Source organism: Heloderma suspectum, chromosome 1 (genome assembly GCF_057233095.1).
Source record: "Heloderma suspectum isolate Gila_16-S chromosome 1, 16-S_ref, whole genome shotgun sequence".
In the NCBI taxonomy this organism is placed as follows: Eukaryota; Metazoa; Chordata; class Lepidosauria; order Squamata; family Helodermatidae; genus Heloderma; species Heloderma suspectum.
Window position 1 is genome coordinate 136,099,584 of NC_139458.1, and position 25,646 is coordinate 136,125,229.

At 47.2% G+C, this 25,646-nt stretch overlaps 1 protein-coding gene across 2 annotated transcripts; it reads right to left on the reverse strand.

The window, feature by feature from the left end:
* Positions 1–1,127: 1,127 nt before the first annotated feature.
* LOC146357965 (uncharacterized) lies at positions 1,128–24,239 on the reverse strand. 2 transcript variants are annotated; one of them, XM_084859445.1, is made up of 7 exons: positions 23,984–24,239; positions 14,379–14,557; positions 12,650–12,769; positions 10,614–10,670; positions 9,554–9,706; positions 6,866–6,985; positions 1,128–5,134 (listed from the first exon to the last, which is right to left on the reverse strand). In XM_084859445.1, exons 2-7 carry the CDS (start codon positions 14,553–14,555, stop codon positions 5,126–5,128), a joined length of 636 nt encoding a protein of 211 aa, XP_084715571.1. In that variant the 5' UTR covers positions 14,556–14,557; positions 23,984–24,239; the 3' UTR covers positions 1,128–5,125. The 2 variants fall into 2 exon arrangements, with proteins under 2 accessions (XP_084715571.1, XP_084715565.1); XM_084859439.1 differs by having other exon boundaries at positions 1,774–5,134; positions 6,787–6,985; positions 23,984–24,182.
* Between the last annotated feature and the right edge of the window lie 1,407 nt (positions 24,240–25,646).

Below are 25,646 nucleotides of genomic sequence, written 5' to 3' on the forward strand. Positions count from 1 at the left end.
GGGGTCCATGGTGGATTTCTCTGCCATCCCTGACTCTGCCCCCACAGGCACCAGTTTCCCGGTGAACTCCTTGCATACCGGCCATTCTGTGTTGTGGAGTAAGGGGACAAAGTGGGGAGCAAAAGTTGGTGCATTGCATTTAGTCATGGTATTGCACCAAGCCAGCATGGCAGCAAGTCAGCAGATCAGTATCCCGACATGCTCACCTCTCCAATGTCACTGCTGTTGTTATCATAACCGCACTCCCAACAACCTCAAACAAAGTGGGTTTTTCTAGCTATAGGAGAAGTACACAGGCAGGCCATGGTGCTCCTGTTGCACAGGCTGAAAAAATACTGCATTTTTTCCATTTGGGGACAATGCGGGATAGGCAGGGGGAAATGGCAAGAAAATTGCTGGTGGAGTACGGTGTCGTGTAATGGACCTGCAAACTTTCATGAGTGGTCAACCATGGATGTGCGATAAATTGCAGGTGTAGAGATGCCCTCAGAATACAATGGACATACTAATAAGTGAAGGCTGAAGATTCTATTAAGCAAGAACAAACTAACACAGGAGAAAAGCAAAACACATCATTGCTGCAGGACACTTCAAAGTAAGATAATAAGCTTATGTCCCTGTAGCTACCGGAATCCCTTTGCTAAATGGCAATGGATGTGACCTCAATAATGGCCTGGTTTATACAGCATTTTTCCGGATTGGCCTGTGTTGAGATCCCACCCTGGGAACATCTCAGGGATTCATATATACTGTTATGCTCATGTTAACCCCAGCCCTATTCTGAAGCTCTACACCAGTGACTTTGAGAATGTTTGGCAGTAAGCCAACTTAGATATGACGGCTACCTTCACAACAAGTGGCCAATCTTGAGTTCTCATCAGAGGCTTATCTAAAGGTAAATAATGGCCTCTCTGGTCTCAAACAGATAACCGATTCTGGGAAGAAAAAGCTGTGCTTAATTTAAACCAACAGGCCCAATTGGAAGTCTAGGCACAGAAAGAGCCATTGTTGTACACCACTAACTCCTCGAAGTAACAATTGTCTTCCAAGTTTTCACCACAAGGTCTGCTAGGCTACAGCAGGAAGTACCAGAGCCTGCACATGAACGCACATACAGAAAATAATCGCTGGGAAGTCTGGAGGATAAATTTATTAACAAACCTCTTCAAACACCATGACAAATATATTTTAGTCTGAATGCAGAAGGCAGATAGCAGGGAGGTGCTATATAATAACACTCTCAATAGTCAGGACCGCGATAGTACAGTAAGGGCGCAGTCCTATGCAGATAGTCAGCAGCCTCTGAACTTGGAGGCGACTGCCTATCCAATGCAGGGCGGGCGGAGAGTGGAGGGGAACCCCTCCTCCACGCTCCACTTGCCCTGCATTCACGGCTAGACGGCCAGTTTCGGCTGTCTAGCATGGGACTTTAGAGCGGGGGGAGGGGAGGCTGGACGACACGTAGGAATGTTGTACCGGCACTTCCACGCTCCCCGCCCCTGGAGACGTCCCCGTTTGCCCCGCTACATGCTGCTCTTCCAAGCGCGGAGCCCAGGGCGAACTGCGCCACCTACAAGGCGGTGGGGGTGGGGAGGCGGTTTTCTGAGAACTGACTTTGGAGCACGAGCTCCGAGGCTGGTTCCCAGAACTGAACAATCTTATGGCTGTCTAGCCGCTGTCTAACAGCCATAGGACTGCTCTCTAAAAACCTTGAAAGGATTAGGCGCAAGGCACAACAAATTCTGAAAAACTCATCATGCTAACACATTCTTTAAAGTAATATTAGTGCAATGCTTTAGAACAGGTGCTTATTTCTATGCATAATTTAAATCAATATGGCAGCTCATATTGGCCTTTTCCTTCATGGGAAGTGCTCAGTTCTCCATTCACTGCTATGTCAAAAACTGTAAGGCACAATGTCCGTTCAGGTCACAGAGCTACGCAGAGTCACTGCCTGGATCTTTTTGGTATAACAACAATACAGTTGAATGTGGTGGCCTGCATAAGCTGACACCCAGTGAGTTCACAGGGGGTGGGGGAATTTCAGAATGAAAAGTGGAAGGGGGGAAAGCTTAACCCCCCCCCCCCGAATCACCATGGTCCTGAGTTGGGGCCACATGGGCTCAGCCAGAGGTAAGTCAATCACACATACAAGCATAGCTGTGCTAGGAAGAGAAACAGTGCACGTCCCCAGCTGCAAGCAGCAACCAAGGCGGCTTTTTTTTAATGTTAAAAGATAAAACTCTCAGCCACCTTGCCCTAAAATGGAAGGTAAGCCCCACCTCTCCACTCTGAAGATATGGCATATAGCTAAATGTCGATGCAGGTGTTTCCCAAGGCAAGAGGGTGGCAAGGGGGCAGGGAGAATCTCATCACAGCAGGAGTATAGACAGGTTGTGCCGCACAGGCCCCTGGGATACCTGCTGTAAGTGGGCGGGAGGACAAAGGGGGAAACAAACCATGGTAAGCCAGCGAGTGCCTGATTGTCTGTCGGCAGCAACGTGGCTTAGTGAGCAATTAACCAACCCACCATGGCTTGTTTTCAGCGTGGCTTACTGTGGCATGCAAACTGGCCTTCTCACTCTCTTAACCACTCCACTAGAATAGCTCTTGGCATATCTAGATCATATAATCATACTTACAAGCAAGCCCCTGCATGCATCCTTTTGCAGCACGGGATTACAGCGGCACAGTGCAAAGAGCGAAAACTAATGGAAGAAGCATCCCCCAAACTTTAAATTATTGGGTATCCAAGTCAATCAAAAGAGAGAGTTGTCTTCAGAATTTTATACAGAGACAGACAGGTGAGAATGGAGAAGTTGAAATAACCAGCTCCTCCCTGAAACTATAGAGAAAAAGAATCCAGTATACTGAGACATTACTGGTAAGGGTGGTTCTTGCAGTAGGGTTTGCGCAGGGGAACTAGCGTGTCGGGGAGAAGCGGCCAGCCTAGTTTGTTAGGAACAGCTTTAGCACTGCCTTCTGTCGAATGTATAAACTGGCCTATAATCTTTCTTTCATTTCTTCTGCATCTAGAAATAATACTGCATGATGTAGGTAGGCTTTCACAAACTTCATCAAAGTTCCTGACCAAATAGCTTGTTTGCTCGCCATGAATAGAAAGTCCTCCATTGGCCGATTGATCAATTGCATTTCTATGCCTCCCAATAGCTGAAACTTTCTGGGCAGTTCACAAAACTAAAGAGTGCCTATGTACTGCACTTTGGCCAGTGCACTTTGGTCTTTTGCTAAGCACAGCACATAATCAGTGATCAAAATCCAAAATCCACAGATGGGCAATACCTTTATTATGACCAACCAAAATTCTACAACTTTGTGCGATTTTGTGGAAGTTTAGTTGGTTCTGATAAAGGTATTTTGGATTTTTCCCCCTGTTGAACCAACATGGTTAGCTTTTGTTTTTTTATCAGTGATTAATCTGCTTGCATCTTGTTACTGTTCTTTTGACATCCCTCCCCTATTCTTTTATAGTCCAATAGAAATAAACTAAGGGCACAATACTATGCATGTTTAGACAAAAAAAGGCCTACAATTCCCAGCCTGCCCGAGTCTAAACATACATAGGATTGCACCCTACTTTAAGTAGCACACCTCTCCACCCCCAACCTTTCAGCCTTCAAATGAGTTTCTGCATAACCTTGTAATTTTGAACAGCTTTACTTCATAATCTATTAGGTATTTCCGTGGAATAATTGCAATCTGTCTCCAAGTTACACTAGAGATGGGTGACAGTAATCTTACCTCTAGTGTAGTTTCTCAGGCAGCTTTTTTGCTATCTAGGATGTATATGAAGCAAGGTGGAAATGAGATACGTAGGGAATATAGGAAGTTGCCATATGCCAAGTCAGACCGTTGACCTGTCTAACTCAGTATTGGCTACACTATTTGGCAGCAGCCACCCAGGATTTTAGAGAGGTGTCTTTTCTAGTCCTATCTGGTGATCTTGGGGATTGAACTTGGGACCTTTTGCAAGCAAAGCATATGTTTTAACACTGAGCTATGGTCTTTCCCCAAGTGCTCATCAGAAGGTCAGATAGCATTAGGCCGAAGTAAAATAGAGTGTTGCTTTCTTTCCTTTGCTGCCTGATCCTGTTCATGTCTACTCAGATGTAACTTGCACTGTACTCTATGGCATTTATTTTCTGATGTGTATATAACATTTCAGCCTTATGGTGCAATCCTTTCAATGGCTAATCAGAAGTAAGTCCCATTGAACTCAATGAGACTTACTCCTAGGTCAGTGTGTATAGGATTGCAGCCTTAGAGAACTGGGGCAAGGGCAAAATGGAAGAGGCAAGGTCTTTCTCTTCTGATTATGAACAGGCTGAGTTTCTGATGGAATGTTTTGCTCTTTGAGGATACTTAACAGGAATTATTCCTGTGAAGTCATACGCTGTGTGATCATTAAAAATCAACCTCAAATTTCCCCCTCCCCAAAATATCCACATGCAGTTTTCTAAGTGGCTCTAATGGCTAGATATTTTCTTGAAAATTCACACGATTCTCAGTTCCGGTATAACATGCAAACTTTTACAGATGCATCTTATCACAGGAATCATTCCAATAAAATTTCCATAAATTAAAATTGTATTGGCAGAAACCCAGGAAGTCCAGGGGTTAGTTGTTTGGATGGTTCCCTCCCTCTCCCTCTCCCTCTCCCTCTCCCTCACACACACACACACACACACACACACACACACACACAGAGAGAGAGAGAGAGAGAGAGAGAGAGAGAGAGAGAAACAGAGAGAATTTAGACATCAGGATTGTTGTCTTCCAGGAACAGATAGGAAAATGGAGTTTTTTTTGTTTTTAAAGGCACAGAGTTCTCACTCCATAATGAGGAGTGGGAAGGGATTTTGAACTTCAAAAAAATTGTCTTCTCAGCTTATGTGGCAGGACAGGCAATTCTAAAGTTTGTTCTCAGAGGCAAGCGATGCAAAAGCCCATGAGGATATAAAAATAGCTGCTTCTTTTGATGCCTGCAGTACATCTTGGAAAGGTGAAGCAGCTGTAAGAAGTTCATAGCCATGTAGCTTCAAGCAAGGTGCTCAGTACTGCTGCAGGAGGTGTGGCAGAAGAGAGGAAGTAAGGCTCTCGCTGCTCACGATACCTGGAAAACACACACAGTAGAAGACGAAAGCTAGTAATTATTCTCCATAGGGGTTATCCATCCTCTACGTAGACACTATAGTTGCCTTTCTCCACTATTCTGAAAGAGATGTAGGGGCTGGCCAAACCCTCTGGGAGAGTGCTGGGGACCACTGAAATGGCAATGGGGGGGGGGATAATTTATTTATTTAAAAATATTTCTAGGTTGCCTTTCAGGGCAGGAGCCCTCCCAAGGCAGCGTACAACAATACATTGCATATAATAAAATTAATATAATAAAAAACCAACGCAGTAACAAAAACAGCAAATGTTCCCCCAAACAACAAACACCAGCATAACACTGAATCTACAACGCAATTGCAGCTATAGCCCTAGTCTGATAAAATATCATCAGGGGAAGGCCAGAGTAAGCAAGTAAGTCTTCAGGCCTTCCTAAAAGGCTGCAATGATGAGGTCTAGCAGACCCCTGATGGCAACTTATGTGGGGCCACTGCGGAAAAGGCCCTCTCTCATGTACTCACCCACCTAACTGCCCTCACAGGTAGGCAAGTGAGAAGGGCCTCTCTTGCTGATCTTAAAGTGCGGGCAGGCTGATATGGGTGACGATACTCCTTCAAGTCATTTGGTCTCAAACCATTTAAGGCTCAGAAACACACTGGTAACTCATGCAGCTGGCACAGTATGGGAATCTGACTGCCTGGCCTCTACCAACACTCGGGCGTCTGCATTCTGCACCAGTGGCGGTTTCTGGACTGTCTTCAAAGGCAGTCCCACATACAGCACATTATAGTTGTCCAGCCTGGACATCACTAAGGCATGGATAACTGAGGCAAGATCTGTCCTCTCCAGATTGAGCCGCAGCTGGCGGACCAGCCTGAGGTAGTAAAACACACCCCTGAACACTGTAGCCACCTGGCTTCCCCAGTTAGTGCAGAGTCCAGGAGGACTCCCAGACAATGCACATGGTCTTTTAGGGGGAGTGCAACCCCATCTAAGACCAGTTGTAAACCTCCTTCCCGATTAGTTGATTTCCCAACCTGCAGCACCTCCGCCCTGCCTGGATTAAGCTTCAGCTTGTTTACCCTCATCCACCCCAAAACAGGCTCCAGACTTCCACAGCCTCCCTGGGAGGTGTAGACGGAAATGAGAGGCAGAGCCTCCCATTATACTGCAGAGAGGCAGTATAATTTGCATACTGATGACACTTCAGGCCAAACCTCCAGGTAACTTCTTTCAGCGGTTTCATGTAGATTCTAAAAAACAAGGGGGGCAAGATGGAACGTAACAGCCATGGGGTGGAGCAGATGTCCCCCCAGCACCACCTTCTGAGTCCACTCCTCCGGGAAGGACTGGGAACCACATTAACACATTGCCTCCTAAACCCAACCCAGATAAACAACCCAGAAGGATACCACGGTCAGTGGTCTCGAAAGCCGCTGAGCTGTCAAGAAGAACCAACAGGGTTGCACTCCCCTGTCCATTAGTCAGGACTTTAAAGCACATAGATAATGCAATCACGTTTCTGGAGATCAGATCCTGTTCCCACAGCTTTGGTGGGAGCAGGGCAAGTCTTGAAACCCTACCATCAAAGCCAGAAAGGGATAGGGGAGAGGGAGCATTTTTGGAGCTAGTAGGACTAGGCTGGTACTAAACTTTTGATCATCTTTCCTCAGATCGATTGATTTGGATTAGGTGGGTGAGCAAGGAAGGATGTTGCTGCTTCAGGGCTCACCATCTGCCGATAGACTTGTGGTTTTGTAGACTTGAATGTAATCACCAGGGCAGTGACAGCTATGGACACTTCGAGGAGCGAAAAGATGATAAACACTGAGTTCAGCCCATATGACAGTATCTGCAGACAAAGGCAAGAATCAGTCATGCTGGCTGCCATTGATCCAATCACCCCATTATAAATTCCAGAACTGGAAGGAATTAACTGCTGTATTTGCAACCCATAGCTTGTGCATACAGTGGCTAATGTTCCAGAATGACTCAGGCCTATGGATTTTTCTGGTTCAGTGACCCAGATTTGAAGACTTTTTGGGAGGTGGGTGAGGGAGGAAGGCACAAATCCTCCAGAGGTAGAGATGTGGAGAATTCTGCAGCTCTCTAAAATGGGTGTCAGTACTAAAGCCCAGCTGCTGAAGATTGGCTTAGCTTCAAAGCATGGACTTCCTTCTATCTGAGCATTTCCCAAGTGCTGGTCCCCAGATGATGTTGGACTACAAACCCCATCACCCCAACCATTGGTCATGCTGTCTGGGGATGATGGGACATGTAGTTCAACAACACCGGAGACCCAAGGTTGGGAAATTCTATCCCTTCTTGTTAGAAGGGATAATTTAGGAAGATCCCTAAATAAATTTCATTTCATTCTTGGGAAGGCAGCCCCACCTCTTCTCTTTCTTACTTCACAAAACTAGACACTTGGAGACAATATGCGTATGCAGGATGCACTCATAATTTACAGTAACTGGACCTCTGGTAGGAAGATGTGGGAGGAATAAACCTTCAAATTCAAAGAACCATTCATATTATGTCTCTTTTATAGCTAAATACCTTGACACACATTATATAATTAACCAGTTGTAAAACCCAAGCATTAATCAATTATTCCCTTTAATTACAGTTGATGTAAGCCTAGTTTACAGTTAATATGCTTTGTTCTTTGGAAAACATTTACTATTTCAGTATCTCCTAGATTCATAATGACCTCAGCTTGTACTTTCATTCATTTATTTTCAGTACTTACACCCCACACTTTCAGTCCACAAGGACCCCCACAATGACTTATAAAATTAGAACAGCATAAAACAAATAATGCGAAGAAGAAGAAGAAGAAGAAGAAGAAGAAGAAGAAGAAGAAGAATTAAAATCGATACATCCACACAGAATACCAAAACCAAATGATATCCAGGAGCAGTTAACATTACTCTAGCCCAAAGGCCCATCTAAAAAGTCAGATTTTCATCACCAATTGAAAGGCAGGCAGGGTTCAGGCCACACAGGCCTCCTTTAGAAGGGCATTCCAAAGCCACAGTGCTCACCTGCCTCTTCTCTCGTCATGGGCCTCAGGTGATGATCTGAGCGCACACAGAGGGGCACATGTGGATGGGGTGGTATTTCAGGCATCCTGGCTTTGGGTCATTTAGGGCTTTAAAGGTTAACATCAGCACCTTGAACTGAGCCCAGAAACAAACTGGCAACAAAGAAGCTAGAATAATATTGGAGTTATATGCTTTGTGCAGCAAGTCCCAGTTTAGAGTCTGGCTGCAGCATTTTGCACCAAGTGAGGGTTATCTTCTAGGTTAACCCCATCCCAACCGCATTACAGCCATTTGATAAAACACCATCGTTGTGTATTAATCAGCTTCTGTGTGGTTTCTGAAATTTCTTTCTAAGCTTTGACTCTCACAAAGTCGTCCATCCTCCACCCCCCTTCCTGACATGCACACACACTTTCACAGCTGTCCAAGCTTGGTGTTTTCAGACTGATGTTCTGCCAGTTTTCCTGACTACCACCCACACCGTTTGCCCAACTTCATTGTCACATTTGGACACTTCTTAAAATTTTACTTTGTTTGTTTTAGTCTGTAAGAGGTGATTAAAGACAACTCTTCTTTGTGAAGATCCACAAAGATGTGTATTCTCTCGCTACATTTTGCTAAAAGGTTTACTTCCCATCCTATGACAGTGAATTTCACAGACAAATGAAGCCATTTTATACAAAATGTATTTTTGATTGGTTTTGAAGTGGGTGTTTTTAGGATGATCCAAAGTACTTCTTTCCCCTCTTACTTCCCCACCCCCATCATAAAACAATCTCATATGCATTCTTAAACATACATTAAGAAAAATAATAACAGGGTATCGCACCATCCCCACATTTGAATTACTGGGGCAGTATGAGATGGTTTACACATTGTCAACAACTCATAGTTTGTTACCTGTGAGTTGGTGAAAATGCAGCAGGAGTGAGCATGTGAGCTGGTTCCTGTACACCCAAAAGCTCCCACTGCAATAAGCAACACAGGGACACTTCATCCCTGAGTTGTTTATCGTGATGTCCCATGGGTTGAACCCATGGGTTCAAGCTCTGAGTTGTTCATCTCCCAACAACCCAGAGTTCTGGGTTTGGATGTCATGAAGCAAGATAGGTCTATGTCTTCGTGTTCCTTTGGCTGTTGACCATTGGCGCATCTTAGGAAATAGTAGAGAATCTCTCCACTAAATATTAGCTGCCCCTTGGTTCCTAGAGCCTAAAGTGAGGCAGATTTCTTCCATTCATTCATTTAGACAAAGTAGTTTTGAAGAGTCTCTGGATGCCAGGAGCCTTAGTTGAATCAGGCCATTTTAAGCAGATTGAGAATTGCTATTACATGTGCTTGGAGAGAGGGAGAGAGAGAGAGGAAAAACTTACCTGATTATTATGAGTGCAAAAAAATGTAACGGTGTATTCGGAGGTGCAAGGATTCCCTTTTTCAAACACTTGTACAATCTCAGTAGTATGAAGGAGGGCTGCAACCAATGCAGCCAGAGCAACTAGCAAGTTGGTGAAGAAGCAGGCTTTCACCTACATCAATAAATCAAACAAACAACAGAAACAGTCATTCTATTAGCCCATCTTCATGTCACCAGGGCTAGGGAATATTTTTTGGCCCAAGAGCTAAACAGATTCTAGGCAACCATATGTGGGAGCTACATACCAGCAGTGGGTGGTGGCTACACCCCAAAGTTGGTGGGGCCACCCCACTGCTGGCATGTATTCCCAGCTTGTGCTTCCCAGACTTCATTCATTCACTTACTCACTCACATATGGAAAGCCTCTTTTTAAAAGCCTCACTGCCATGTGCGAGGGAGAACCCCTTCTCTCCAATCAGAGAAACCTGTGGGCTGAAAGGGGACCTCCCACAGGCCATACCAGGCCATGGGACAGAGTTCTCCACCCCTGCTACAGACAGTCTCAGCATGTACTGCCCTGGCTTGATTGGCACTGCAGGTCAGGAGCATTACACACGCACTCCGAGGGTTGGATGGAGGGGATCCCCCTTGCTCTGGACAGTCTTGGTTGGCAAGATCTTCAAGTTTCTGCTAGGCAGATTGTCTTTGGTAGATTGTGGAGGATGTCCCGAGAGGTGGGCCTTTTAACTAGAGTATAGATACAATGACTGGGTAAATTAGTGAACTATTAAGCTGACTTATCCTACAAAATATACGCCGGCACCCAGATCTCAGTATAACACTACATGTCAGGCTCCTTTTTATGTATCCATCATAAACACACATCAACAACTTCACCTTGCCTCCATTATAACAACTGTCTGTATTGGAGCCTCCCTCTCCTTCAGACCTTGACCACCAGGGCTCCCATTTCTCTCCAAATACCCCTGAACAAGTACTGGCACCAGCTTTAGCTACATCCATATTATGCCTATGTTGGTTTTAATCTGGAAAAAAAAAAAACTTGGGAGAATATTTACCAGCCACGGAAGTTCTCTTTTTTCCATTTCCACCAACAAGGAGCCAGAGAACAGGAGCTACATAGGTCAGGAAAAACAAACAAGTATCAGGTCGACTCTCTCTCTTTCCATGCAGAACCCAGAATCATGAGTTACGTTGCTGAGGTACAGAAATAATATAAAATTGTAAGTTTCTCCAGAACTCCCACTCCACTCGGAGGTTTCCTTATAGTAGCTGGTATGTCTCGAGCTGAGGTTAGTAACATGTGAAACAGTTCAGAGGTTCTTTCTGTATAGGGAAAAATATGTGCTAAACAAGCACGTTGTCACATGTGAAGAACATGCAAGTATGCATCAGACAGCACTGCAGCAAAATGAACATTTGGGTGAGCCATAGGTAGAGGCTGAGGTGGGGGTTTTGTGTTACCTTGGTGCAGGATTATCCCTGGGGGTTTCTCCATGAGCAATTTACTCCGGGCTGGCTGTGTTTGGAGGTCATTAGGGATACATGACATCATGACCATCCAGCAGCCACCCCAGAGCTTATTATGGAAAAACCCAGATTTCCTGAGACTGCTTAAAGTCCAATTCTTTTCCTTAAGTCGGGTTCTCTGGGGTATAGCTGCTGTGTGCCCCAACCCCTGTGTTGCCCTCGGGTATGCTAGCCTTGCCCAGGGCTGTGCCTTTCACGGTGGCCTCAGTCAAGGGGTGTTTCCTGTGTGTTTCCTGTCCTGCACAAACCAATTAGTGTCTACTTGGAAATAACTCCCATTGTGGTCAATGAGGCTTGTCCCCAAAATGCACACTTCAGGGAGTCACTGAGATTCCCATGAATCGAAATAATGCATTTAGGAGCCTTAATGTAGAAGCTTAGAAGCTTCTATTGATCCAGCATGGCAGCTAGAACACTGTGTTTCTACTGATGATTGTTTATTGAACACTCTGTTATTTTAATGATTGTCGCTTTAAGGAAGTACCTAATGCAGGTGCAGGGAGGGGAGAGAGAAAGAAGGAGTGATTTTTATTGAGACAAAAGGTGTTTCCCATTTCCTAGCACAAACATATGTGTGTCTACTCAGAAGTAACTCCCACTGTGGTCAATGAGGCTTGTTCCTGAAATGCAGGTGCATCTGGAGCTTCAGGGGAAAGCAGAAAGCGGGGGACAGCAGGGGTGGGAGAAGTCTCTCTTACTGGTTGAGCAGCCCCTGCTGGTCAGATGACATTCCCTCCAACCCCCATCCGGAAGTATGTTCTGTGAAGTGACTTTTACTGGTGTGGAGCACTCGCTTGTGGAGCCCTGCATGGACCAAAGCGCAGCAAAGCTGATTCCTTTAAAAAAATCTGGTACTCCTCCATTTACTTCTCCTTCTGTTGTCATGGAAACACCCCCTGTCTCCTGGCACTAGGTTTCTCTACCTGATCCTGGAACGAGAAGGGCCCTCTCCACAGGTGCTTTTATGGTAGTGGTGCAGAACCTCTTCCAGCCCAAGGGCCAAATTCCATTTTGGAGAAGCTCTCGGGCCATAATCCAGTGGGGGGTGGGGTGGAAGGCAAAAGGGGCATGGCCAAAATACCAACAATGCCAGCCTATTTTAGCTTATATTAAAGCTCTTACTGCCAGTAATGAAGCCTTAGGAGAGGAACGTAGGGCCACAGGAAGCTGCCTTATACTGAGTCAGACCATTGGCCCATCTAGCCCAGTATTGTCAACACTGACTGGCAGCAGCTCTTGAGGGTTGCAGGCAGGATTCTTTCCTTGCACTACCTGGGGAAGCCAGAGATCGAACCTGGGACCTTTTGCATGCAAAGCATATGCTTTATCATACTGAGCGATGGCCTCTCCCCTATTTCAAATAGTACGAGGGGAAAAGATTGCACAAAAGCTGGAAACTATCAAATGGCCGATGGCTGAGGGAAAGGGGGTGGAACCAAGGGAAGGGGGCATGGCCTTCTAGGGACTCCCAGAGGGCTGGATTTGGCTCTCGGGCCTGACGTTCTGCACCCCTGTGGTATGGACTGATGGCTGAGCTCCCAAGCCTCTCGAACAGTTTGTTTACCAAGAACCCGATCCAGAAGTAGACTCCACTCATCACGGTGCGGCTCTTAAACTCTCCTTCTGCTACTGTCAGGGCAATGCCAAAGCTGATCTGTGTAGCCCCCAAAACAATCTGGATAACCTGGAGGGCAAGAACAAAGAGGGAAGAACAAAGAGATCAGTATTTTTGGAGCACCAGCATGATTGCTGTCATCACCACCACCACCAGCTTCACTGCCCTTGTCCTCATGCGGAGGCTCATGTTGGCTGCGGAATGCTGGGAGTTGTACAGCTTTTTCCTGTCTAAACATGCACAGGATTGCCCTTAGTGGGTTACAAGTTGTGAAGCCTTTTCTAGTAGCTAACAGCATTATCCTGAGGAAGTGAAAGTCTGTCACTTCCCCCCCCCCTCTTTCTCTCTCACACTCACACACACACTCCAAGTTCCAAGACAGTGTACAAGGACAAGACAAGACAAATAATAAAATTTAGTAAAACACCAGTCCATAAAAACAAGAGGAACAAAACAACAATTCATCAGCCAGCTAAAACCATACTGCAGTTAAAACCATTTCAAATAAGTTGGGTAGTTTATGAGCTCTCTACTGCTGCATTAATGTAGAAAATGACCCTAGCAAATCAGAAAGATCTGGAAAAAGATAAGAGAAAGTATGTTCTCATCATAAAATGCTGAAATCTGTTTTTGCACATTCCTGATCATATATGCATGGACAATATGTGTTCTTGTACTTCTCTGAAAGATTGACATGAGTTTTAAAAAATGGCATGTGTTTTAAAGCAAGAGCAGTCTAATGGATCTACCCAGGTCCACCCCTGATCCACTCATGCCATTTTTAATCCAGTTTCCCCCTATCCCTGGCCATTAAAAAAACAAACTCCCCCCTCTAGGTTTGCAAAAAGTCTATATTTATTCTGATTTATTTGAAACCCATCTGGTAAGATAGCAGAGTAATTCTCCAAAAAGAATGGCTGCTAAAACAATCTACACAAAAGTAGTCCTTATTCTCAGTAATCCTTGAGAAAGCATTTCCAGATGTCTTTTGTGTCTGCGTTCCTTATGGGTAAAATGCAGGTGTCAATGGGAAGTTTTTCTGAGGTTAACAGCAGTGTGTGTGTGTGTATTTTTGTCAGCTGGAGAGCGAAGGGTTAAACCTCCCTCCCTACATGCTCTGGTCCTGAGGATCCCCTCCCGGGTGCCTGTTGCGCCTGCCATATTAATTATTAATTAATTAATTAATTAATTAAAACATCCAAACCGACAGGCTTCCTAATGACACATTTCATGTCATGTGCAGTTTGGCCCACAATCCAACTTTACTTGGGACAGTATTAAGTCCTTTTGGAATATGGTAACCAGGAGAGTATGTGATTCCATTTTCATAGACTCATCGAATCATAGGGTGGGAAGGGGCCTACAAGACCATCGAGTCCAACCCCCTGCTCAATGCAGGAAGCCTGATTCCTAGGTTCCCCATCCAAGTACTAACCAGGGCTGACCCTGCTTAGCTTCTGAGATCAGATGAGATCTTTATCACTCACTAGGACAAAGAGTCCTGAAAGGTGTAGAGGATTTGTCAAAGCGCGTTTTTTTTTTTTTAAAGAATGAAATGTTTTTTTCTGCTAGTTGTTTTCAACAAGTGTTATTGCTGCTACTTGTCCTATACAAAGAACGTTTTACAAGCCAGAGACCGTTGCTCTGGGCTTAGCATGACAAGTCCGAAGGGCCTCACCCCAAGTGCCTTTGGCAGTGTATTCTGGAACCTTTTGATCTGGGCTGGCGTGAGCTGTGGAGTAATGGAAGGAGACCCAGGTGCACTGGCTGCGGCCGCCTCTGCCTGTGGGCCTGTCTGCTGGATGACTTGTGTGATGATCCTTACATTTCCACAGTCTGTCACAGTGGTAGCCATTTCTGGAGAAAACAGAGGTAACGTGCATAGTCAGCAAGGGCAGAGAGCAGAATGAGGGGGAGTCAGGCCCTAGCCACATGGATGTCTTTGCTCATACATGCAAGGGCATCATGGATGTTCTTGGAAGAGGCATACCAGGGCATGTGCCCTGGATCTTTTTGAGCTGCCCCAATGGCATCATCTGCATTAATACAAGCCGGCCTTTTTCGTCTGAGCTCAGTAGACTAGGTGACCATAAAATTCACTCCCTTAGCAGACCAATAGGGAGTGTAGCATGAAGGCAGCAGCCTTCTAAGTTATAGTAAACTCTAAACTATACTGCCATCTTTCCTTCCACAGTCTGCTCACTGTTTCTCTCTCTCCCTCTCTCTGCCCCCCCCCCCCCCGCCTTCCTTCTCTTACGTGCCTTCTGCTGGGTGCTTGTTTGCAATGAAGGTTTGAAGAGGGAAGGGAAGGACAGGAAGCGGTCCCTGTGAAATCCTGGTATTTCACACAGCATCTGATTTTACTGCCCCAAACTGGAACTTTGGGCTTTTCAGGAGCACAGTGGCTTCAGCACAGAAAAGGATTAATTAGCATCCTCAAACTTCATTGCCCCCTCCACCTTTAACTTCTTCTACATAGCTGCAGGCAGCAGATTCTGCCAAAAAGAGGGTTAGGACATCATGTTCCAGGGAGTGCTGGGGCGGCTGCATGCAAAGCCCCACAGGTGCAGTGGTTTTCAGCAAGTTGGAGTGAGCAATCCTATCTGGATCAACAGGGCCTCCGAGCCCCGGGGCGACTGCCGATCCAGTGCAGGGCAGGAGGATTGGTGAGGAGTGGATCTCTTCCTCACTCCCCTGGCCCAGCTTTCGCGGCTAGACAGCTGATTTCAGCTGTCTAGCCACGGGACCTCAGAGTGCTGGAAGTGGCAGCTGGATGACACATAGGAAGTGTCGTACTGGCATATCTGCCCCCCCCTCCCGGAACACCCCATTTTCGCTGCTCCATGCTGCTCTTATGAGCGTGGAACATGGGGCTGATCACCGCTGCCTATGAAGTGGTATGGGAGGGGGGGTTGGTTCTCCAGGAACCAACCTCTGAGTGCAGGCTCTGAGGTCGGTTCCCAGAAACCAACTGATCCCATGGCTGTCTAGCTGCTGACTAGCAGCCATAGGAGTGCACCCTTAGAGTTTTAAAAAAGCAAGAAAAAGCTCTCAGCCACCTTTTCATTCATTTGCTCATCCATCCATCCATCCATCCATCCATCCATCCATCCATCTATCCATCCATCCATTCTTTTCCTATATCATCCAATGGCCAAAGTTCTCTGGGCAGTTCACAAAAATTAAAACCCCAAATACAACATAATAAAATCAATGCACCTCATAATGTTTGTTATGCTTTGTACAATCCTTCCACCCCCTCTCAAATTCCTTTGAAGTGCTACTCCTCTGAAAGGAGCCACTGGGCTTGAGGAATTCTCACCCATGCCTCTATTTACAATCACCGTTCCCTCCCCTGTCCTGGTCTTCCTTTCGCTTCTTTATTCCATCTAGAACAGGAGTCTCCAACCTTCGTGGGCCTGCAGGCACATTTGGCATTTTGAAAAGGTGCCTGGGCACTACCACCAATTGGTTCTGTAGGGCAGGGGTCCCCAACCCCCAGGCCGCGGACCAGTACCGGTCCATGGCCTGTTAGGAACCGGTCTGCGGGGGTCTGCGGGGGGGGGGGGAAGCGATCCATCCCTCCCCCCTGGAATCCTCACCGGCCCCAGCCGGCTCCGCTCCATGGGGAGTCTGCAGAGCTGCCGGCTGGCTCCAGCCGGTGGCGGACTTCCGGCTGCTGGGACGCAAATGGTGTCCCTCCCTCTTTCTCTGCCAGGATCCCCCTTTTCTCTGCCTCCTCTCTCTGGCTCTCCTCTCTCCCTCTGGCTCCCCTTCTCTCTCTTCCTCCCTCTCTCCCCCTCTCTCTGATTCCTCCCTTTCTCCTGCCCCATGATTCCTCCCCCTCTCAACCCTTTTTCTTTCTCTGGCTCCCCTCCTCCCCCCCGTTTCTTTCTCTCATTTCTCTCTGGCTACCTCCCCTCATGCAAGTGAATGGAGCAAGTTCTCCACTCATTTGCATGGGTCAAGAAAATCGCCTGAAAATCTCCAAGGACCCTACTACCCCAGGGGTCCTTGGTGGGGGTGGACTTTGTTTCAGACATTTTTAGTCAAGGAGGAACCCCCCTCAAGCAAGTGAATGGAGGACTAGGTCCATTTATTTGCAGAGGGGATGAAATAATTTGATGGGCATCTCAGCCTGGTCTTGTGGGAGCAGTGGTGCCCACAGGCACTGTACTGGAGACCCCAGATCTAGAGCAAGACTTGGGAAATGCTCAGGAGGGAAGCACAGGAGCCTGCCTTATACAGAGTTGGACCACTGGTGTATCTAGCCCGGTACAAGTGAATGGAGGAATAGCTGCATTCATTTGCAGAGGGGGGAAAATAGCTTGGTGGATGCCTCTGCCTGGCCTAGTGGGTGCAGTGGCACTGCACTGAGGGCACTGCACTGGGGAGCCCCAGATCTAAAGCAAGTCCTGGGGAATTCTCAAGAGGGGAGCACAGGAACAAAGGAAGCTGCCTTATACTAGGTCAGACCATGGCCCATCTAGCCCAGTATTGATGAGACTGACTGGCAGCGGCTCTCCAGTTTCAGGGAGGAGTTTTTCTTGCCCTACCTGGAGAAGCTGGGGGTTGAACCTGGAACTGTCAGCATGGAAAGCGTATGCTCTACCACTGAGCTATGACCACTGGGTTATGGATGGTGGTGGGTAAACATAACTGCAGAGGAAGGAATCTGGGGCTATTTTGTTTGTCAGTTGCCATTATCCAGCAGTGGAATGACAAGCTTAAATAAAAAGCAGGAGCTACTTGGGGAGGAGGGAGGGGATAAATACTCGTCACTTATACAATCCTATGTATGCCTGCTCAGATGTAAGTCCCATTATGTTCAATGGGGCTTACTCCCAGGAAAGTGTACATGGGATTCCAGCCCAAGTTACTTTTGTGGGGTGGTTTGCAGCCTGATCCTCTGCATGTTTTCTCAGAAAGAACTCCTGAGTTGTAAGACTAGTACTGCAAGGCGTGCACACACATGCTCTCATAGGGTGTCCATGTGTCCTCTTTGACAGAGGATTGTCCTCTGTTTGAAGGCTGGTCCAGTCCAAGTCCCATATAGAGATAAAGAACCACCAGAAGGAAGAGCTGGGCCCCAAGTTGTCCAACAGCAGCTGGACAGCAGACTGGTCAAGGCACACACAGGTCACCTGGTCGCAGTCTTCCACACTATGGTGAGAGGTACTGCATTTCTATTTCAATTATTATAAGTATTTCTGAATTTGCATATATGTAAGCATCTGCAAATTTTATGCAAATTGGCGCCCTCTTTTCTGGTGATTCATTTCCTCTGTTTGGGCAATTCCTAAGTGGCCACCCTATACACAGAACAGTCTCACAGACATCTCTTCTCTGTTGGTACCCGTCTGCATGGGAGCTGTATAGAACTCAGGAGAAAGCCTGTTTTGGGAAGGCAATGACTTCCTTGTGTCACAGGCTGATCATATCTGTCTACTGAACAAGGAGAGGCTGCTTCTCAGCTCCTTTCAGTCATAGCAGCAAACTCTTAAGCTGTGCAAAGAGATGCTGGCTGGAGGCACGGAGTTATGTCTTTATGGTGGTTACTTCTGAGAGTAGTAGATGTGATGCGTTTCCATGCCTCCCACCCACCCCCAGCAAGCAAAAGAAGCTTAAAATGAAAAAGAGTTTCTCCTCCCAAGAGCAGCTGCTTCTTTAGGGCATGTTGCTTGAAAGTAGTATTTTACCAGAGACTGAAAAGTTCCCTAGAGCTTGTTAAGTCCACTTTCACTCTAAGGTCCCATCTTCCAGCTTCTGCCACTATTTCTGTTGCCAGGCTCTCCTTCAACCAAAGGATCCATCCAAGGAGGTCCTATAGGCTAGGTTAGGGGTTGCAGTCTGGTGCCCTCCAGATCTTTTGGACCAACACTCCCACACTCCCTGACCATTGGCCATGCTGGCTGGCTCTTAGGGGTGTTGTAGTCTAAAGCATCTGGAAGGTACCAGGTTGCCCCTGGCCTAGGCCCTTCTGCTTGCATACTGGAAGCTCCTTCTTCTGTCTAATATGGACCTCAAGAGATGACTAGGGGCTAAACTACATGCTATGTAGAATGCATACTGTATACCTGATCCTAACCTTTTTACTCTACTGTAAGCACACAGGGGCCTGACCTGGATAGGGGGGATAAAGCTTCCCACACAGCTGCTCTCTCTCCAAATTTGCCCAGCCCCTGTGTGGAGGCTAAAGGAAAAAAAACCCCTCCATTGGTGGCAATGGTGTTTTCTCCCTCTCTTTAGCCCATGTGTACATGTGTGTGCCCCTTCATGGATCACTGCCTTGTTGTGGCGAAGGGGCTTGCATAACTCAGTGAAGCCATAAGCTATGCCATGCAGGGCCACCCAAGATGGACAGGTCATGGTGGAGAGTTCTGACAAAATGTGGTCCACTGGAGAAGGAAATGGCAACCCACTCCAGCATTCTTGCCAAGAAAACCCCATGGAACGTATCACAAGGCTAAAAGATATGATGCCGGAAGATGAGCCCCTCAGGTTGGAAGGTGTCCAATATACTATTGGGGAGCAGAGGGAATTTCCAAGTAGTGCTAGAAAGAGTGAAGTGGCTGGGCCAAAGCCAAAAGGACACTCAGCTGTGGATGTGTCTGGTGGTGAAAAGAAAGTCGAATGCTGTAAAGAACAATATTGTTTAGGAACCTGGAATGTAAGATCAATGAATCAAGGCAAGCTGGAGGTGGTCAAACATGAGATGGCAAGATTGAACATCGACATCTTGGGAATCAGTGAACTAAAATGGACAGGCATGGGCGAATTTAATTCAGGTGACCATCATATCTACTATTGTGGGCAAGAATCCCTTAGAAGAAATGGAGTAGCACTCATAGTCAACAAAAGGGTGGGAAAAGCAGTACTGGGGTACAATCTCAAAAACAACAGAATGATCTCAGTACGAATCCAAGGCAAACCATTCAACATCACAGTAATTCAAGTCTATGCCCCAACCACTGAGGCCGAAGAAGCTGAGGTTGATCGGTTCTATGAAGACCTACAACACCTTCTAGAACTACCACCAAAAAAAGATGTCCTCTTCATCATAGGGGATTGGAATGCTAAAGTAGGAAGTCAAGAAATCACCGGGATAACAGGCAACCATGGCCTTGGTGTACAAAATGAAGCAGGACAAAGGCTAATAGAGTTTTGCCAAGAGAACACGCTGATCATAGCAAACACCCTTTTCCAACAGCACAAGAGGCGACTCTACACATGGACATCACCAGATGGTCAACATCGAAATCAGATTGATTATGTCCTTTGCAGTCAAAGACGGAGAAGCTCTATACAGTCAGTAAAAACAAGACCTAGAGCTGACTGTGGCTCAGATCATGAGCTGCTTCTTGCAAAATTTCGGCTGAAATTGAAGAACGTAGGGAAAACCACTAAACCATTCAGGTATGACCTAAATCATATTCCTTATGAATATACAGTGGAGGTGAGGAATAGATTTCAGGGATTAGACCTGATAGACAGAGTGCCTGAGGAACTATGGACGGAGGTCCGTAACATTGTTCAGGAGGCAGCAACTCAATCCATCCCAAAGAAAAAGAAATGCAAGAAAGCAAAGTGGCTGTCTGAGGAGGCTTTACAAGTAGCTGAGGAAAGAAGGGAAGTGAAAAGCAAGGGAGAAAGGGGAAGATATATCCAACTGAATGCAGAGTTCCAGAGAATAGCAAGGAGAGACAAGAAGGCCTTCTTAAATGAACAATGCAAAGAAATTGAGGAAAACAACAGAATGGGAAAGACTAGAGATCTTTTCAAGAAAATCGGAGATCTCAAGGGAACGTTTTGTGCAAAGACGGGCATGATAAAGGACAAAGAAGGCAGGGACCTAACAGAAGCAGATGAGATTAAGAAGAGGTGGAAAGAATATGCAGAAGAACTATACAGGAAAGATCTTAATGTCCCTGATAGCCATGAGAGTGCGGTCACTGAACTTGAGCCAGACATCCTCGAGAGTGAAGTCAAGTGGGCCTTAGGAAGCATTACTAACAACAAAGCTAGCAGAGATGACAGTATTCCAGCTGAGCTTTTAAAAATCCTAAAAGATGATGCTGTTAAAGTGCTGCACTCAATATGCCAATAAATTTGGAACATTCAGCAGTGGCCACAAGACTGGAAAAGGTCAGTTTACATTCCAATTCCAAAGAAGGGCAACGCCAAAGAGTGTTCAAACTACCGTACAATTGCGCTCATTTCACATGCCAGCAAGGTGATGCTCAAAATCCTACAAGCTAGGCTTCAGCAGTATGCGAACCGAGAACTACCGGAAGTACGAGCTGGGTTTCGAAGAGGCAGAGGAACTAGAGATCAAATCGCTAACATTCGCTGGATCATGGAGAAAGCAAGAGAATTCCAGAAAAATGTCTATTTCTGCTTCATTGACTATGCTAAAGCCTTTGATTGTGTGGATCACAACAAACTGTGGCAAATTCTGAAAGAGATGGGGGTACCAGACCACCTTACCTGTCTCCTGAGAAACCTGTACAAGGGTCAAGAAGCAACAGTAAGAACCAGACATGGAACAACCGAGTGGTTCAAAATTGGGAAAGGAGTACGACAAGGCTGCATATTGTCGCCCTGCTTATTTAACTTATATGCAGAGTGCATCATGAGAAACGCCGGGCTGGATGAATTACAGGTTGGAATTAAGATTGCCGGGAGAATTATCAACAACCTCAGATACGCAGATGATACCACCCTAATGGCAGAAAGTGAAGAGGATCTCAAGAGCCTCTTGCTGAGGGTGAAAGAGGAGAGTGCAAAAGTTGGTTTGAAACTCAACATTAAAAAAACGAAGATCATGGCATCTGGCCCCATCACTTCCTAGCATATGGAAGGGGAAGAAATGGAAGCAGTGACAGATTTTATTTTCTTGGGCTCCAAGATCACTGCAGACGGTGACTGTAGCAATGAAATTAAAAGACGCTTGCTCCTTGGGAGGAAAGCTATGGCAAACCTAGACGGCATAGTAAGAAGCAGAGACATCACCTTGCCGACAAAGGTCCGTCTAATCAAAACTATGGTTTTCCCAGTAGTAATGTATGGCTGTGAGAGCTGGACTATAAGGAAGGCTGAGCGCCGAAGAATGGATGCTTTCGAACTGTGGTGCTGGAGAAGACCCTTACGAGTCCCCTGGACTGCAAGGAGGTCAAATTAGTCAATCCTAAAGGAAATCAACACTGAGTGCTCATTGGAAGGACAGATACTGAAGCTGAAGCTGAAATATTTTGGCCACCTAATGCGAAGAGAAAACTCTCTGGAAAAGACCGTGATGCTGGGAAAGACTGAAGGCAAAAGGAGAAGGGGACGGCAGAGGATGAGATGGCTAGATAGCATCACCGATGCAATGAATATGATGAACCTGAGCACGCTCCGGGAGAGAGCGCAGGACAGGAAGGCCTGGCGTGCTATGGTCCATGGGGTCACAAAGAGTTGGACACGACTGAACAACAACATGTATGTGTGTGGATGAATTTAGCGGGGAAAGTGGCTGTAACAGTGGTCCTAATCTGGATGAGGGCTCCATGTGCTTACATTAAAATAAAAATAAAATTAGGATTAGCCATACACTGTGCATTTAGAAGTCCTAGAAGTCACATCTTTCTTCCTGCTAAACTGAATGTTCTCTAGGCTCATGGAAAGGCGTTACGGCATTTCGTTCTTCACTTCTGGCATAAAGCATCAAGATAACTCATCCCAGCCAACGGCTTCATATTGTACATAGATTGCTCAATTTGTTCTAATGCTGTAACACTAGCAGAGTTGTTGCTGGCTTCGGGGGGGGGGGGGACAGTACTATATTGCAAAAGATCAGCTGGAAAGGAAAGAAATAAAGCAACGTCGTACCAATGGAGATGCAGCAGAACCTAATGACCAAACTAGAAAAAACGACATTCATACCTTTAATAACTGTATAAACAGATTAAAAAAATTAAATAGTAGGTATGAGTGGTCCAATTCGAATTAGAACCCTGGTAGTGGGTAGGAGGGCTGGAACCCTTTGCCCTACCAGGATCCTGGTGTGGGTTGGACCCCTCATACCTGCCATTTATTTTTTAGAAGCCATTCACACAGTTGCTAGTTGCATGAAATGCGTCTCATCTACTTTGGTCCTCAGAGGCACAGATTGAGGTCAGATATCTAATGGTTACCTCCCATTTTAGGGATTGGGTTCAGCACCTTGGGTAGCTCCCTTAGAGTTCTGGCTGGTTCTGACTGAAACCCAGAGTGGATTCACCGCCCCACTGACATCGGAGCAACCAGCCTCCACAGGGGCCAAGCTCCGTGTGATCTTAACTGCGTCATTCTGCCCTTGAGTGCTGGGTGTGTGTCCCCCCCACAAATTGTCAGAACAGGACCCCCAATTTGTATTTGGTCCCCAGCATGGGGACTAAGGGGCTTTAACCCTTTGCCTCCCACTGACAGAAATTGGGAGCGGATACACTGCCCCACAGACGTTGGCGCCACCAATGCAGCCTAGATCCGTGTGTAAAAGTTTACAGCCTTCTCTCTCTTCTTTTCATTTTGCGGGCCTCCCCCCCCCCCCCGTTCTGATTGTCTCCTTCTCTTCCCCACCCTGTTTTAAAAGGTGGTGGTGGTGCTTCTGGTGTAGCCCAGCTTAGGTTGGGGCACAACCCAGTTGTGGCTTATGACAACCCAGCTGTCCAAGACCGATGGTCGAAGCATATAAGGTACCGGAGGCGCACACAGCCAGAAGGGAAGGGGCCCCAGCTTTGCACACACAAGGTCCCAGGCTCAGTCCCGGGCATCTCCAGGCGGGGAAGGGAAACCTCTTGCCTGCATCCCTGGAGAGCCGAGGCTGCCAGTCAGTGTTGACGATACCGGGCTAGATGGACTGGTTTCCGACGTTCCTGTGCAATGTGACATTGGGGGCTGTCAGGAAAACAGGGAAGGCCCGCGGGGAATCCATACGCAAGCCAACGCGCGGCAGCAGGAAAACGATGTGGCCAAAGTCGGAAGCGGCGTCTTCAGCGACGTCTCCCAGCCCTGCCCTGGGGTTGCTGCTCTCACGGGGGTTCTTGACGACCGGGTGCGCGCGCGCGCGCAATTAGCACCAAATCACCCTTCTTCAGCGCTTGCACCTTCTTACTCTGTGCTGTCCTCCCTCCGTCTGGTTTCCACCAAGCTGCTTCAGATGCACCCTCCTGCACCCTGCGCCCTTTCCCTCCCCCAAATATCCTCATGTTACATTGGGGGCGAGCGGTGGGAGGGGGGGTGCGAAGCCGCGGAGAGACTCACCTCGTTCTCTGTCCTACCCCGCCTGTACGCTGCGGGGACTGGCGGGCCGGTGGGCTTTATACAAGCAGCTCCAGCAGAAGCGAGTATCCGCAGGGGTGCGTCGACAGGCGTTTGCGTCTCGCTGTCCCCGAGTCCGGACGGCTGTTGCGCGGGGTCCCGCCGGAGCTCCGCTAGCGCAGGCCCTTCCCTTCCTGGAAGCGGATTGCCAGAGTCCAGCAGGGGGCAGGGCGGCGGAAAGCGACGCTACCAGCGGAGGCTGGTGGCTCCGATGTCGGCGGGGCGGTGCATGCGCTCCGCGTTTCAGCCAGAACCGGCCTGACTGGTTCCGACTGAAATCCCGAGCGGATTCACCGCCCCGCTGACATCGGAGCCACCAGCCTCCTCTGGGTACTGTTGCAAGGAAGATGTGTGCGCGCTCGCGCGCGGAGAATGGCTTTCACACAGCTGTTGGTGGCCAGAGTCACTTTTTGTTTTGGGGGTCAGTGAGCAGAGGGGTGGCGCCCCCCCCGCCGCCGTCCTGGGACTCTGACTGCGCAGTAAACACATTTTTGTCTGTCCGCCAGAACTGTTAACAATTGCCGTTTTGTCAAAAAATGAGAGGGATGCAGCGAGAAAGGAAGGGGGCAAGCTGTTCAACAGACGATAAGAACATGAGAAGAACCCTGCTGGATCAGACCAAGGGTCCATCTAGGCCAGCATTCTGTTCAGACAGTGGCCAGCCAGCTGTCCACCGGGAAACCACAAGCAGGACACAAGTGCCCATGTTCCCCAGCAACTGGCGTTCATCGACATACTGCCTCTGGTACTGGAGGAAGCCCGTAGCCATCAAGACTAGTAGCGATCGATAGCCTTTTCCTCCAGGAATTTGTCCTGTAAAGCCATCCAAATGGGTGGCCCTCGCTACGTCTTGTGGTAGCAAATTTCATAGCTTAACTCTGCGCTGTGTGTAATCTTATTAATAATAATAAACAGGTATATGTGGGGTTTTACAGAGGGTTCAGAGGGTTCCACGTGCATTCTTTCAGCCGCCGTTACTGAAGGTAAGGGAATACCTTCTGCCCTGAACGGCAGCCAAGGAATATTTTAAGGAAATAAAAACATAAATGAAATCATTGCCCTCATGTGGCAGATGAGGTGGGCGGGTGCTGAGGCGGAGGAGGGTGCTGGCCAGGCCACCCACTGCAGTCCTAGCAGGTTGGGGAGGAGAATCAGGGGATTTCTGGTTTTCTGGTTCTTTGCTCACTCACAGTCTCAGGCTCTGGGCACGACCAATTGGAAGCCGCTGTGCAGCAGTGCAGTCTTTTGCTCCTTCATGGATTTTCTGCAGTAGGAGGAAAGATGGGAGGAGCAGTGGGAAAACATGGAAGGATCACGAGTGGAAGGTGACGTCTGGACGCCCCCCCCCCCCCGCTGCCCCAGTCAAATTCCATGAACGAGGCAGGGTGATGATGACGCAATGGAAGCATGCAGGGACATAATTACTACAGAAATGGGTATTATTAGCAGCACTGTGACTTGATTAAAGAAATGTTAATTATTTCATCATAGGAGTTTTACAGCTCACTTCTACATGAGTTTACTCAGAAGTAAGCCCCATTGTGTTCAGTGTTGTCTAATAATTGTGTTTAGGACTGCAGCATTAGTCTGTTAATTTATTAAGGGC

What these genes read in the sequence shown, in the direction of transcription:
- LOC146357965 (XM_084859439.1), bottom strand. Translation starts at nt 14,555, where the DNA reads ATGGCTACCACTGTGACAGACTGTGGAAATGTAAGGATCATCACACAA. An exon ending in ACTTCTGGATCGGGTTCTTG is followed by an intron (nt 10,671 to 12,649) that starts GTAAACAAACTG and finishes TGACCTATGTAG; the next exon opens with CTCCTGTTCTCTGGCTCCTT. An exon ending in TTTGCACTCATAATAATCAG is followed by an intron (nt 6,986 to 9,553) that starts GTAAGTTTTTCC and finishes CTTTGTCTGCAG; the next exon opens with ATACTGTCATATGGGCTGAA.